General features: G+C 52.8%; 1 protein-coding gene across 7 annotated transcripts in view; it reads left to right on the top strand.

The window, feature by feature from the left end:
• ANKRD10 (ankyrin repeat domain 10) overlaps positions 1-13,577 on the top strand; it is a 32,074-nt gene that overhangs the window by 1,024 nt on the left and 17,473 nt on the right. For 4 of the 7 annotated variants that reach the window (XM_059377966.1, XM_059377969.1, XM_059377971.1 and 1 more), the window contains exons 2-4: positions 2,019-2,171; positions 6,216-6,307; positions 8,547-8,660. In XM_059377966.1, coding sequence (XP_059233949.1) covers positions 2,019-2,171; positions 6,216-6,307; positions 8,547-8,660 — 359 coding nt within the window. The remainder of the gene's footprint in view (positions 1-2,018; positions 2,172-6,215; positions 6,308-8,546; positions 8,661-13,577) is intronic. The other 3 variants (XM_059377968.1, XM_059377970.1, XM_059377974.1) reach the window with 1 other exon arrangement.

The raw sequence follows: 13,577 nt of genomic DNA, 5'->3' as shown, positions 1-13,577 counted from the left end.
CCCCCCCCCCCCCCCCCCCCCCCCCCCCGAGGTCGGGGCGACTCAGCGTCTGCGGTCCGCGTGCTGCGCGCCGACGGCCTCCGACGGGCCGGCCCGCGCGTTGCCCTCGGTCCTCGCCTGGGGCGCGACCCGGCGCGGAGGACGGTGCGGTCCGGCGCTCGCAGCCTGGCCGCTGTGTCTCCTCGCCGTGTTACCGGCCCGGGGTGCCCGCGGGTCCCGCCGGGTGGGAGCCGGACCCGGCCCGACCGCGCTTGCCGGGGGCGGTGCAACAGGGAGGCGAGCCCCCGGAGCTCGGGGTGGCGGGTGTACTTGTGGGGGTCCCCGGAGTGGGTCAGCCGTGGCACCAGATGCCCCCAGAGGCTGTGCGGGGTCGGGCCCGCAGTGGGGCCCCAAGGTCGCGGGCGGCCCCTCCCAGCCGGGCCGGGCCCCCTGTGTACCTGCGCGAGGCCCGCCCTGTGCTGGGGCCTGGGCCGGAGCCCAGCTGGCTCGGAGCCCTTCGCGAACCCCCATCTTCCAGGCCGGCTTCCCTGACCCTTCACGGGAACGAGGCAGTAGAGTCCCCGAGCACCCTGGCTGTCCGAGCTGTCGTGCGGAGCAGTGTCTCCCCCAGTTTCCTAAAGCCCACGGGCACCAGATCGAGGTCTGGGGAGCTCTTGATTCTGATGCCGTTTGGTTGATTTTGGACTTGAAACCTTGTCCTTGTCACTACCGGGGGCACTTTTACCGCCCCCCAGTACAGGAGGAACGGCGACCTGCAAAAGCCCACGGAAGGTGTGTCTCCTTACCAGCCGTCCCTCCCAGATCCTAGTTCCTGAAGCCGCAGATGGTGTTGAACCTGCGTGCCCCTGGCAGCAGAGTCCGTCTCCCACAAACGTGGGTGGCAGTGACCTGTCCCTCGCAAGGAAAGGCTGGAATTGCGGAAAGGATCAGACAGGCAGGGGAACATCAGGGTGTGGCCGTCTCTCCTTCCTCCAAGCTCGAGGGCTTTCTTACTGCTCTGTGTTTCCCCCCACCCAGGGGAAATGGGCTGCTGCCCTCTGAGGACATGTGGGAGGAGCAGAGTCAGTGTGCGGACAGCCGGCCTCGTGGGACAGCTCTGGTTGCCGTGGGCACTTGTGGAGTGTGCAGAGCTCCTCAGCCGGAGGCCGGCTTATCGTCGTGCCTGGCTCCAAACTGGCATCTCACCACACGCACGGTCCCCTTCAGGCCTGTGGGCAGCGCCAGCTGGGATGTGCTGTAGGCCTTTTCCTCCCCAGCCAGGGGGTGTTTGGGGCCGGGGGTGGGGGGCCGTGCACCCTCGCTCTGCACATGGGGACTGGAGGATGGGCTTTGGCAGAGCTCTCCTTGGATCTGGCGTGTGTAAAGGTGTGCAGAGCGCCCTCGTGTACGGGCGAGAATGGGCTTTCACTGCGGTGTTCACTGCAGCTGTGTTCCTTTTAATGACCAGTCACTGGTTTTGTCCTGTGGCAGGGCGCGTGAAAGTGGCAAGACCCAGTTTTTGGTGTTTTTTTTTTTAACGTTTTGTTTATTTATTTGACAGAGATCACAAGTAGGCAAAGACAGAGGAGGGAAGTAGGCTCCCCGCTGAGCAGAGAGCCCGATGCGGGGCTCGATCCCAGGACCCTGAGATCATGACCTGAGCCGAAAGCAGAGGCTTTAACTCACTGAGCCACCCAGGTGCTCCAAGACCCGGCTTTGATGGAAGTCTTGGAATCTCAGTCTTTGAATTTTTCGGTTGTAGGAAGAGCAGAATATTTAAACATCTGTGGCATCAGTGTTTGTGACTCCCTATTCCTGTGAACCAACTTTATTTTTAACCAGCATAAGGAAGAATACTTTTTCTTAATGCTTTTTTAAAATTTGTATTGGGAAGGAATGACTTCTGTTGTTCCTTAAGCAGAGAAAATGCTGGGTAACAAGAAATGCCACTTGTCCTCATCACAGACTTGAAACTGTCGGGGTAGCATGTGCAGGTGCACGACGTTGACATGTGTCGTCCCCTCCTGCCGTTTTCACAGCTGGAGTGCCTGATCCAGTTGGTGAGAGCCGGGGCCACGCTGGACGTTTCCACGACGCGCTATGCACAGACCCCTGCCCACATCGCTGCTTTCGGGGGACACCCCGGGTGCCTCCTCTGGCTGATCCAAGCCGGGGCCAGCGTTAACAAACCGGTAAGGGCGTGCCGAGGACTAATGTGGTCTTTATTGTCTGTTTCCAGTTATAATTACATGGTGTTGAGTTTTAAACGGGGGCCCTAATTAGAGTTTGATATGTTAACCTCCGGGCTAGCTGGGATTTGTGTGTACAGTCACTCGTGGCCAGGAGGCCCTTCCTGCAGTCGTGCTCTCTGCTCCGAGAGCCCTTTGGCCCCTTCCGTGACTTCGTGAGACCCGCGGCGACCCGAAGTGGTTGGTCCACATCCCTGCTGGTGACTGAAGGCGTCTGGCCCGGAGCCCAGATTTCCTGGCTCCCCTGCCCACGCAGCGGCTCGGCTTCCCGTGCACATGCCGCCGTGAGACGCCCGGATGCCGGCAGAAGGGTCGGGCCGCCGTCTGCCTGCCTCGGTTAGCACGGCGGCTCCTGGCGTGGAAGTGTGCGCGCCCCCGCGTGCGCCAGCTTCTCGCGGGGCGTGTCACTGTTGCCTTCACCTCCTCGAGAAAACCTCAAGGAGAGAGTTTGGCTTCCGGGGGCTCTTGTGTGGACACGTGGGTGGGTGTAGAGGACTCGGGGGTGCGGAGGTCCCCGCGGAGATCCCGCCCCGAGGGTGGACGTGTGCAGGGGGCTTGTGCCTGTGGCTCTGCAGGGCCGCCTTCAGGCTTCTTTCCCTCCCAGCCGCCTGCGTCTGCCTTTCCCGTCAGTAATCCTCACGGGCCTGCCCTGTGCGGAACAGCACGTTTCCTCTCTGCTTCGCCGTCTTTCCCAAGATTCACCCCTTGCTGGTGACCAGCCCCTCCCGCACGGGTCACTCAGTGGCCACCTACAGGGCAGAGCTAAGCGCTCGTCACCGTGATTGGTGTGTTCAGGGGCTGTGGGCTCTCGGCCCCACATCATTCCTGCGCCAGGCATGCCTGTCACCCCTGCCCCTTCCTGGTGCTGCCTGCTCCCTGCCCAGTCCTCCTAGCAGAGCACCGGGGCCCCCGGGGCTGCCGTCTCACCTGGCTCTGCTCCCTGGCCTGGGGCAAGTCCTCGAGCTCCGTGTCCTTGTTAATGAAGTAGGGATAGTCCACGAATGATAGGGATAGATGATATGGACCTTTAGAATATTCTGTTGGCTTTCTTTTTCTTTTTCTTTTTTTTAAGATTTTATTTATTTATTTGTGTGTTTGTGAGAGTATGAGCAGGTGCGGTGAGTGGTGGGGAGCAGAGGGCGAAGCGATTCCCCACTGAGCCCAGGGCGCGCGGGGCTCCATCCCAGGACCCTGAGATTAGGACCTGAGCCCGAGGCAGACGCTTCACCTCATGAGCCCCCCAGGTTCCCCTCTGGTGGTTCTGCCTTTCAGAGCATCTAAATCTAGAAGCTTTTTCTCATGTGCCCTGGGACAGCAGCCCAGTCTCTGCTCTGGACTAGGGGCTGCCGCTCTCGGTAGTCCCGTGTGGGGCCCTCTGCGCTCTGCTCCCAGCACAGGAGTCCCCAGACCCCACCCCTCCCAGCAGCCCCAAGCCCTCTGGCATCCGAGGCTGTCACCCGGGGTCACTGGGTGTCCGGGCACGGCTGCCGACAGGGTCTCGGCTGCGGTGTGCACGTCAGCTGTCCCCTTGTGTGGGGCGTGGCAGCGGGCCTGCTGGGACAGGCCCCCGCTGACCTCGGAAGTCACAGCAGCCCTTGTGTTAGCTCCCCGCCCCCCAGTGTTGACCCAGCCTGAGGTGGACGGTTCCTCGTCTCCCACACAGGCTGTTCCAGAACCAGATCCAGGATTTCCTAAACCCAACTCCATGCGTGCTGTGTTTCTGGACCTGCCCTGGCATTTCTTCTCCTGCTTTAGTTCTATCCACCTTCCAGTCCGTCTTCTGGCCCAGTGGTTACTGTCAGTTCATCGTTCCCGGGGCTGACAGAGACGTTTGCGGCCTCCAGACTTGGCGCGAGGGGTCGCTGAGACTCAGCCTGTGCCGTCTGGACACAGAGAAAGGAAGTCCGTCTCCAGGAGATTTGTTCTCGGTGGGTCTGGCCACGCCCCCCGGGCCACAGTCCTGCAAGGATTACAGGCCACCGTCTCTTTACTCCCGTTCTAGAGTTCTAGGGTTTGGGGACACAGGTCCCTTCTCTAGCTTCTTGTAGCCAGCCAGATTAGAAGTCAGCTAGTTTCTGTAACCACCGTTCAAGGTGACCTGCCCGTCTTCAGACTCGTGGCGCAGCTCCCACTTCCCCCTGTCACTCAGTTTGCCCACAGGACTTCTGGAATCGCACTCCAAAGTCGTTGGTAGTTTTGGAATGTGACTTGCCTGGGCTGGAGACGTGAGTAATTGAAATGGCTCCTGGTCTTGCCGTCTGGGCCACGTGTTCCTCAATGCTTGTCCCTCCTCTCCCGGCCTGAGGGTGTTCTTGGGGGGCCCACGAGAGTGGGTTTGGTTTCCTCCTCTGTCCTCTGTTACTGTCCCACCGTCTTCTTGAAGTGATAGAGAGACGTGGACGTGCCTTTCTTGCCCCAACGGTAGCTTTAAAACCCTTTTCTGTTTCTGGGGGGTGGGAAACGGCAGAGGCTCTGCCACCTCCCGTCAGTGCCCTCACCACTCCTCCTGGCAGTTCTCAGGTACAAGTGTCACTTGTCCTGATTCTATTCCTCCTGTCCCCTCCGCACCTGTTTGGGAGGATGGGGTACGTTTTTGCTTTGTTAAGAAGCTGAGGGGCGCCTGGGGGCTCAGTCGGTTGAGCGTCTGCCTTCAGCTCAGATCATGATCCCAGAGTCCGGGGATCGGGTCCCGCATCGGCTTCCTGCTCCACGGGGCAGCTCTTTCTCCCTCTGCCTCTCTCCCTGCTCACGCTCTCTCGCTTTCACCGCCCCCTCTAATAAATAAATAAGCCTTTAAAAAAGAATCTGAGTTCATTCACTGGATGGCTCCCCAGGTAGCCACGTGGAATTCTGTTTCTTTCTTCAGAAATGGGTTCATTCTTACTCTGAGGGCACATCCAGTCGGGCTCACACCTTCCTGTCCAGGCCCGCTGGAGTGTCTGAGGTTACGTGCTGCCGGAGAAGCAGCTGGCACGCGTCTCCTGGGCTGGCTCCCTGGGACCTGCCCATGAGCTCGGGTGCGCGGGGGAAGGGGCTCGGCTGTGCAGGGGAAGGGGCTCGGCTGTGTGCTGGTTTCTGAGTGAACTGTCCTCGGGGCCATGCGCGCTGCAACCCCCCCCACACACACACACACTTTGCTACGGGGCGGCGGGGGTGCTGCTCTGCTGCCAGGCTCGCCGTCCAGGCACTGGGAGGTGTGATGACTCGGGCGCGGTGCTGCGGCGCCAGGCGGGAGGTCCTGCCCCCGTGTTCCCCACAGAAACGGCTTCTCCTTGATGGCTGCATCCCTCTCCCGCTTACAAACCCGAGCGCCTGTGAATGGCAGCGCGTTTCGGACGTCGTCCCGCTCAGACAGCGCCGACTAACTAACCCCACTGCCCTTCCCAGCGCCGCTCGGCTCCCCTGCCTTCTCCGGCCGAGCTCCGAAGCGCGGCTCCCGCGCTGCTGCGGCCTTCCTGCGGTCTGTGGGTGAAGTTGGCTGCGTGTGGCCCCAAGTCCTCTTCTGCTCATCTGTGGTCCTTTGACCTCAACCCTCCTTGTCTAGAGTGTGGGCGTAATTAGGACTGGAGGTACGAGGGCCCCCATGGGCAGACCGGACGCGGAGAGCGGGACACGGAGAGCGGGTGCCGGGCCGTGGCCTCCGTTCCCTTTGTTAACCTGTTAGAGGATCATTGTTCTGGGTTTTGTATACAACTCATTTGTGCTGAGCTCCGCCGTAAGATGATTTCCCGCCGTCGCTGTGGCGTGTCCGTGCTGTCCCCGCTGGAGAGGCCCCACGACTCTCTGGTCTTGATGCAGGGATTCAGGAGAACGCGCCTCTTCCGTGGCCGACTTTGATTTTCCGCCGTGTCTCTGGCCACGTCAGATCTGACTTGCGTGGTGTTTGGTCTCCAGGACGGATGAGGTGCTCTGTCTGTGTCCGTTATCTTACTTGAAAACGTCCGATTCCTGTTGGATCTGATGCCGTGTGTCCTTCTGTTGTTGCAGGACTGTGAGGGCGAGACCCCCATTCACAAGGCGGCTCGCTCCGGGAGCCTGGACTGCATCAGTGCCCTGGTGGCCAACGGGGCCCACATCGAGTAAGTGCCTTCGCGTATCTGTCCCGCAGAGACGCGGTCGGGGCGCGGTGCTCACAGGCGGCTCGTCCTGAGCAGGCGGCGGCCCTCCCCCGGCGTCTCCGGTAGCGGGACAGCCCCGCGTGGTAGGTCCGCTGGCGCGGGTGCAGGCTCTGGTGCGGGCTGACGGCTGGCGGGGGAAGCTGCTTCTCGGCACCCCAGGCCTGTTGCCGCCACAGCGTGCGACGAGGGAGAAAGCAGTGAGCTAAGTACGTCAGGACCTGGCATTGCTGACTCGGCCGCTAGCGCATCGTGTCACCACGGGCAAGTCGTCAGCCTTACTCTTGCCAGTGTTCGTTTCGCAGTGAGGCCCTTGCATTGGGCTAGAGCGTCTCGTCAGGCCTCTCTGGCCCAGCCCTGGCAGAGAGTTAGCTTCGCTTAGTTGCGATTTTCTCATCTCTTAGCAGATGTGCGAACCTTATGTTTTAGAGCCTATTTTGACTCTAAATGATTTATCACTACTTGTAAAACAGAGCCATGTACATTAGAGCCTTCAGACTCCCTCTGAGCCCTTGAGGCCGGTGACATGATTATAGTCTTGTTTTATCCAGTTTACGTGAGCTAGTTACGCATGGTTTGACGGAAAGTGTTAATGTTTCAGTGCATTAGTTTAAAGATGTGGGCTTAGGTGCAGAAGTCCTTAGCCAGCCATGGCATTAAACGTTTATTTTAGGTATTAAATTCATTTGTATTAACTTGATCTGAAAGATTGATATTGTAAACATTTTTCTCCCGCAGTTCACGGCATTAACACAATGGATGCGGTTTTTACCCTTAAGTGTTGATGTAAGCTCTAGAGCTGGATAACCTGAGTAACTATGATGTCAGCTTCTCTGTCTGGAGTGTCTTGAATATTTCTTAAAGATTAATTACAGACCCCACGCTATTCTAATTGGAAATGTGAAAATCTAGACTTTGGGAGAAGTAAACCCCCAGAACTACCCTAGTTTAACCCTTTGGTTTCCACTTCATGGTTTTGACTCTGTTATAACAGATTCATTGAAAACGGATCCTGGGTAGCAAACCATGCAGCTTAACTAATGCCACGCATAATGCCAGGGGCTGTCTTCGGCCCCTAGGATCTTAGCTTCTGTTTCAGTTAAGTATTATGTTGTTCAGTCATTAGTTTGGGCTTGGATCTTTTATTTCCGTAGAAATCTGGTCCTGTAAGTACGCCCTGTGTTAACTGTTACATTGCAGGGCACCTCGTGATTTCGTATAGCTCTGACTTCAGGTAACGTAAAAACGCTGGATAATACGAATATGTATTATGCAATATGAGACGATTCTCAATGGATTGCTTCAAAGTGAAGTTATATGTGCATTTTTTTTAGCTGCGTTTAAATTAAAAACTCAAATCTTTAATTTTAATAACAGAAGCTTTGATTATGAAATAGAGTCATATAAGATCAGTAGTTAAATCGCTTGTCATTTGTTGAAATAATAATTAGAAATTGACCTTTTTAATGACTTATTTTTCTAAACAATAGTCTAATTGATCCTGAACATTTTACTAGTACATATTAGCTCTCTTCATTTCAATGACTAGCTTAATCCTTTGAGCCAATAAATATTTATCTCTATATCCTTTTTTTAATAGGTGTCTTTCTAAAATAAGAACCTTTTATTTACAGTTCTGTCCTTGGTTACAGGACCCTCGAGTGTCTCTTTCCCACCAAGTGTGACTGAGCCTGGCCTCGAGTGCCGGGCTGGTTTTCCTTCTCACTATGAGAGCCACTCCCTCGAGACCCTGCACTGTGGTGACTTCCCTTGCCTGAACCTTCAGATGTTTTTTAGAAGAAGTATTTAGCTTGAGCCGCCTAGCCAAAAGCGATTCTTAAAATTCTAAGTCTTTGGCCTGGAGACAGAGCACAAAGAATCAATTGTATATGTGCTTACTTAGTGATTACTTAGTTTTAACATCTGGAGAAATTGCCAGTTTTGCTGGGAAGCTAATTTGTAAATTGCTTTTTGATGTCTGTTCTGTACATTTTTATAGTGTAACACTTCTAGCCTACCTACAGGGGATAGTTTGAGCCCCTCAAATTATGGTACTTAGATCTGTCCTACTTGTAGTGCTCGCATGGTAAAGAGTAGTCCTAGCTAATACAATGCCTTTTTGTTTTGTTCTGTTTTGTGTCTTAAGAGGATCGAGGGGCACAGTGTTAATTTACTTACCTAAAGTGATTTATGTTTTTTCCAGTTCACAATGGGCCAGATTCTTAATTCTTCATATTACATGCTATAATGTGAACCTTTCCTTTTCCTGTGAAGAGATCGAAAGCTGTCTCCTACCAGTATTTTGTCACACTTGGTGGTGATTATTAATTTTGTTATTAATTCCTACTTTTTTTGTTTTTTAACGTATCAGCTTCATAAAGTGGCCAAAATCTTAAGTTGCTGCTTTTTTTGGTCACTGGGTAGATAATGATGAGTGCAAGCGCGCCCCACGTCTGTGGCTAGAGTGGTTTGTTGTGTGACTCACTTGTCGATAGAGGCCGCATCTGCATGGTGGGGCGTGTCAGCGCTGGGCACCATGTGTAACATTTTCTAGCACCACACGTGAGTATGTTGATGGAGTTTTTTTTTTCCTTCTCTTATTTTACATCTCGAGTTTTGGTGCCAAGTTTTCTTTTTCTCGTGAGGTTTTGTTTCTGGCTTCTACGACGGTCATTGCCGTTTGTCGTTGTTGGCCTACCACGGTGCAGCTCCGTGGGATGGGGCGGGGCTTCTGTGGCCGGGTCCAGTGTCTGCATACGTTAAACTACTGGAACCTCTGCAGACGCTTGTCATTCTCGGGCTTCTCCAGCACGGCCGGCACCTTTCGAGTTCTTGAAAGTGAGGTTGTCCCCGTCCTACGTTTGGCTCTTGTGACGGTCCGTCTGCTCCTGCAGCCACTGCCAAGGGCTGCCCCCTCTCAGGGGTCTGCATCAGAGGAGAGGCACGGGCTAACCTGTCAACCACCATTGCCTCTTCTTTCTTTCTGGTGATTAAATGAGTAGCAGTGTAAGAGTCTGCCTGTAAGATTTTGGAGAAAGCAAGAAGACTTGCTGTTTGTCTGCTGATGGCTAAGACCGTCCGAGTACTGACATGGTAAACTACAGATTCCAAGACTCAGATTATCATTATTCTCAGTACCTGGGCATCAGTTAATTTCGGTTACTCCGTTTTCTTGACAGTAAAGTGAATGTTTCCATGTTAACCAGGTATTGAAATTGCCTTTTTTATGCCTCTGAGTAGAAATACAGGGACCAGTGGGATTTAGACTGAAACCACCGTTGGCTGGGGTTTGGGGCAGATTTGCTGGCCCATTTCGTGCCCCGCCACACGGGTGCTGCTGTTGAATGAGGTCGTGGCAGAGTCTCAGAGCAGCCGATAGGAGAGTGTTTCTGTGGAAGCCACCGGTTCCATGGCGACCGGCTCTTCAGATGGGCAGCTACTGCATTCCAGCTGAACTGGTCTGACCCCGCGGACAGCTCCGCCGGTCATCAGATAACGGAGAAGCCTTGGTAGCCTGACGTAAGCCGGTTCAGTGACTCGCTCTGGAAGCATCCTTCTTGCCTAATTTAGAAAACAGGCACAGTTGGCTGGAGTCACAAACATCTAAAATGTGATTTTAATGGATTTTGTTTTAATGTCACAAAAACATCTACACTACTGAACTTTGAGCCATTCTCAATGGAAATTGAGTAGGTTTAGATCAGTTTATGATTGGTGGTCACGTTTATGATCCAGCCCTGTGCGCTTACCCAGAGAGCCCTCTGGAGGCAAAACGCCCTTTAGGGCACTGCCTGCCTCGAGCACATGTCATGTCCCCTGGGGAGTTTGTTCGTAGCTCCTGCCCGAGGCCAGATGTAGCGCACGCTCCCTGTGGCAGCCGTTTCTTCACTCGTGTTTGGAATTTGTAGTTTCTTTTCGTGGGTTCACATGTTTGCCCCTCAGAATAGCAGTCTGTGGATTTTATTGGAACTGTAAATCTGAACTCATTTCTGACTTGGGGCTCTGCATTCGCACCCTCCTCCCCGAGTCTTGCCTCCCTTACCTCGGTGTCACTCCGGCAGACCTGTCCCGTCTTGCTGGTTCCTGGCTCTTTCCCTCATGCCAGAGAAGCTGCCGGCCCGGGGCAGGAGGGGCTTCCCCAGACAGCTCTGAAGTGCTTTCCGCCCACCCAGCGCCCCGGGAGCTGTGGACGCGTGTGGAGTCTTGATTCGTCTCATAACATCTTGAGTAACATGGACTCAGATCATTGTTTAATCCCTGCTTTCCCAAACAGTGCTTTCAAGTAGCCGGTGATTTCCAAATCTCTTTTTCCTCCGCTAAATTACTGCGGGAGCCCATGAAGCCTTTGACCAGCCTCCCTGAAATGACCCTCTTCTTCTGTTTAACGTATGCAAACATGATTGGGGTTCACTTGCAGAGCAAAACTGCCCTCAGCGATGTTGACCTTGAAATGAAAACTTGGCACCAAATGTATTCAGGTAAATAGTTTAAAAAATAGTTTCTTCCTCTTGTTATCTGAAGACTGTACTTAAAGTCTTCGTAATTTAAGAGTTTGGATACCAAAGGGTTAAAAATACATGTTTTTCTTTTACTGAAGAAATTTTAGATGTTTGCTAATGTTGTCTGTACAAATGGACATTTAGTGATTTTTTTTTTTATCTTTTTTTTTTTTTAACGATTCCATGTATTTGCTTATTTCCATCTAGGAATAGTTACTAATGTATTTGAGATTCAGCATACCAAATTTTAAAGTACCAGAATCGTGAGTGAATGGTTTTTAGTCCATACTGTGAAACTTGTGTTGAAATATTGACATATTTAAATGGGCTTCCTGCCGGAAGTGGCTGCAGGAGGAAAGGCAGCGGCGCGGAGCCACGGCGGCCCCGCGCACCGACCGCGCCTCTGCACCCCGTGTGTGTCTATGTACTTTTAATCCAAATGTTGCCTGCGAATATGTGATCCCTTATTATTTCAGTGTCCTGTGTCATGAACCATTGCCCGTTTTAAATCACAGAGAAGATTCTGAATCTGTAAAACCTACACGTGTCAATGTCTTACAGCTACGTAATTCGAATTGACTTGATTTTTTCAAGTAACCCTAGAAAGGGGGAGCACTCCATATAGAAACCGCTGAGAACTGCCACAGGTGCTTCTCCGAAAACCTTACGGTTGTGGCATTGAGTGCTCAGTATGGCTTCCTCTCTCCACACGGTTGAGGTATTTGTTGCGGTGATTGGTTTTAATGCTAATCTAGGAATTCAGATATAGAGTCTAGATTTGCATGCTTTGCTTACCCTAATTTATGATACCTACCTTTTATTTGTAACTAACAATAGTTAAGTTGAGATCAGAATTTTAACAGAAATACTATTTATAGAAAAATTGTGGCTATCTTTTCATTGTCCCATGGCATTAACAAAAAGAAAGCATCCTGAAGGAGATGTGACGGCTCAGATGCCAAATGTGATATTTTGGTGATTGCTTGATCCGTGGTTTCTCAAATTAAAGAAAAAACTGTTCCTACCGGAACGGCTTCTCGTCTCTTCCAGGGGCGTGACACTGTAAGTGGAGAACGAAGGACTAACTGGCCACCGGGGGACATTTTCTCCAGGTGCTCTAGGGAGGGCCCCTCAGTACAGGACACTTGAGTTGTCTGTTCAGAACGTCATCGCAGAAAGCACCGTATCTCAGCATTTGCGTGTTAGTCAGTAAAGCTTAAAAAAGTAATAGTTTCTTTGTCAGTTACGCAGCGGAGGCCGGAAGATCGGACTCACAGTGACGATTTTTCCGTGTCTTCCGTGTTTCCACACTGCGCTTTGGGGACAGTGCTAGGTGCCCCGGGAGGACATGAGTGGCTTGCTCTGAGATCACTTTCATAGTCTTTGAGTATCCCAGGAGCTTCAACCCACAGGTGCCGGCGCTGTGGCAGAGTGACCCTTCCCCCAACCCCCCCCCCCCCAAATTTTGATCCTGTCAACTCTTTTTTTTTTTTCTTTAAGACCATTGACTTTGGAAATTCAACACACTAGACCCACTTTGAACATCAAGGTGATCGATGTCTAATTTTTAAAATCTCTGCCCAGTTTCAAAGATTTTTCAGCTGGATATCAGAGCGGGTTAATGGAGAGCTTTTAGAAACGACCTCACGGCGCGTCCACGGGGGCCTCGTCTTCCGAAATGGACAGAGGTGAATTTCGGATCACACGTAGTCTGCGTTCACCCAAGTGCATCACACCGAAGATGCGAAATTCAAAACCAGATGCTTTTTTTAAAAGATTCGGCTAAAAATAATGTGTGTGTTGCCATCACTCCCCCAGTCTCCATGTCAAGTGTAGGTTTTGAGAGTGTTTGTGAATAATTTCTTCCAGGTACTTTAGAATGTTCCCTTTGGATAGCGTGTGTAGACTAGTTGAGACTGAGCCCATCCCCGCACCTGACCTTGAGAGGAGTGCGGCGCAGCCGTGCCCCACGTGCCCGTGCACACCGCAGGGTGAAACGTGCTGGGCAGGGCGGCACCGTCGGGCGAGCGAGTGGCCAGGTTTGGTTTCGGCTCAGGTTGTGAGATCGAACCCTGGGCCCCACACAGGCTTCTCACTCAGCCTGCGGTGGAGGGGATGGTCTGCTTGGGGTTCTCTCTCTGTCCTGTCCCTCCCCTGCTTGCGCACACTCTGTCTTCCTCTCTCTAAAATGAATGAAGTAAAAAGTACCGTCCAGACCTAGCACGTCACGGGGATGGAGAGCCGTCCTGCCTGCTTCCAGGTCGCAGCCACAGCCCCTGACTGGCAGGAAGGTAAGGGAGGGAGCGCAGTTTTCATTTCTGTTTCAACTCGGAACACCAAAGTTTGGTTTGATAAATGGATGGTGCGTTGTCACCAGGGTCACTGTTGCAGCTCTTGCAACAACAGAATGGAAGCACTCTGGAACGAGGTGGAAAAGCATATGTGGAAACCAGATTGAAAGAGCTGTGAGCCTCTCTAGTTAAAAAGTCCAGGTTTTGAGAACGATTCCATTTAATGATTCCTTATTCTAGTCCTCGATGTGGAAAAGTGGAAAATGTGGAAAAGTCCTCGTGTTTGAAAGTCCCCTCTGCTTACTGAGCTGTGAAAAGGTGGCTTGAGGGAGTCCGGCTGGTGAAAGCCATTTCCACGTCCCTCATCGTGAGCATCACGTGGCCTGATCCTAAGACACCAGGACTTTTTTTTTTTTTTTTTTTTTTTTTTTTTTTTTTTTTTTT

Source organism: Mustela nigripes, chromosome 15 (assembly GCF_022355385.1).
Source record: "Mustela nigripes isolate SB6536 chromosome 15, MUSNIG.SB6536, whole genome shotgun sequence".
Classification (NCBI taxonomy): Eukaryota; Metazoa; Chordata; class Mammalia; order Carnivora; family Mustelidae; genus Mustela; species Mustela nigripes.
Note: the sequence above shows the minus strand (reverse complement) of the source record. Positions and strands in the feature narration are given on the sequence as shown.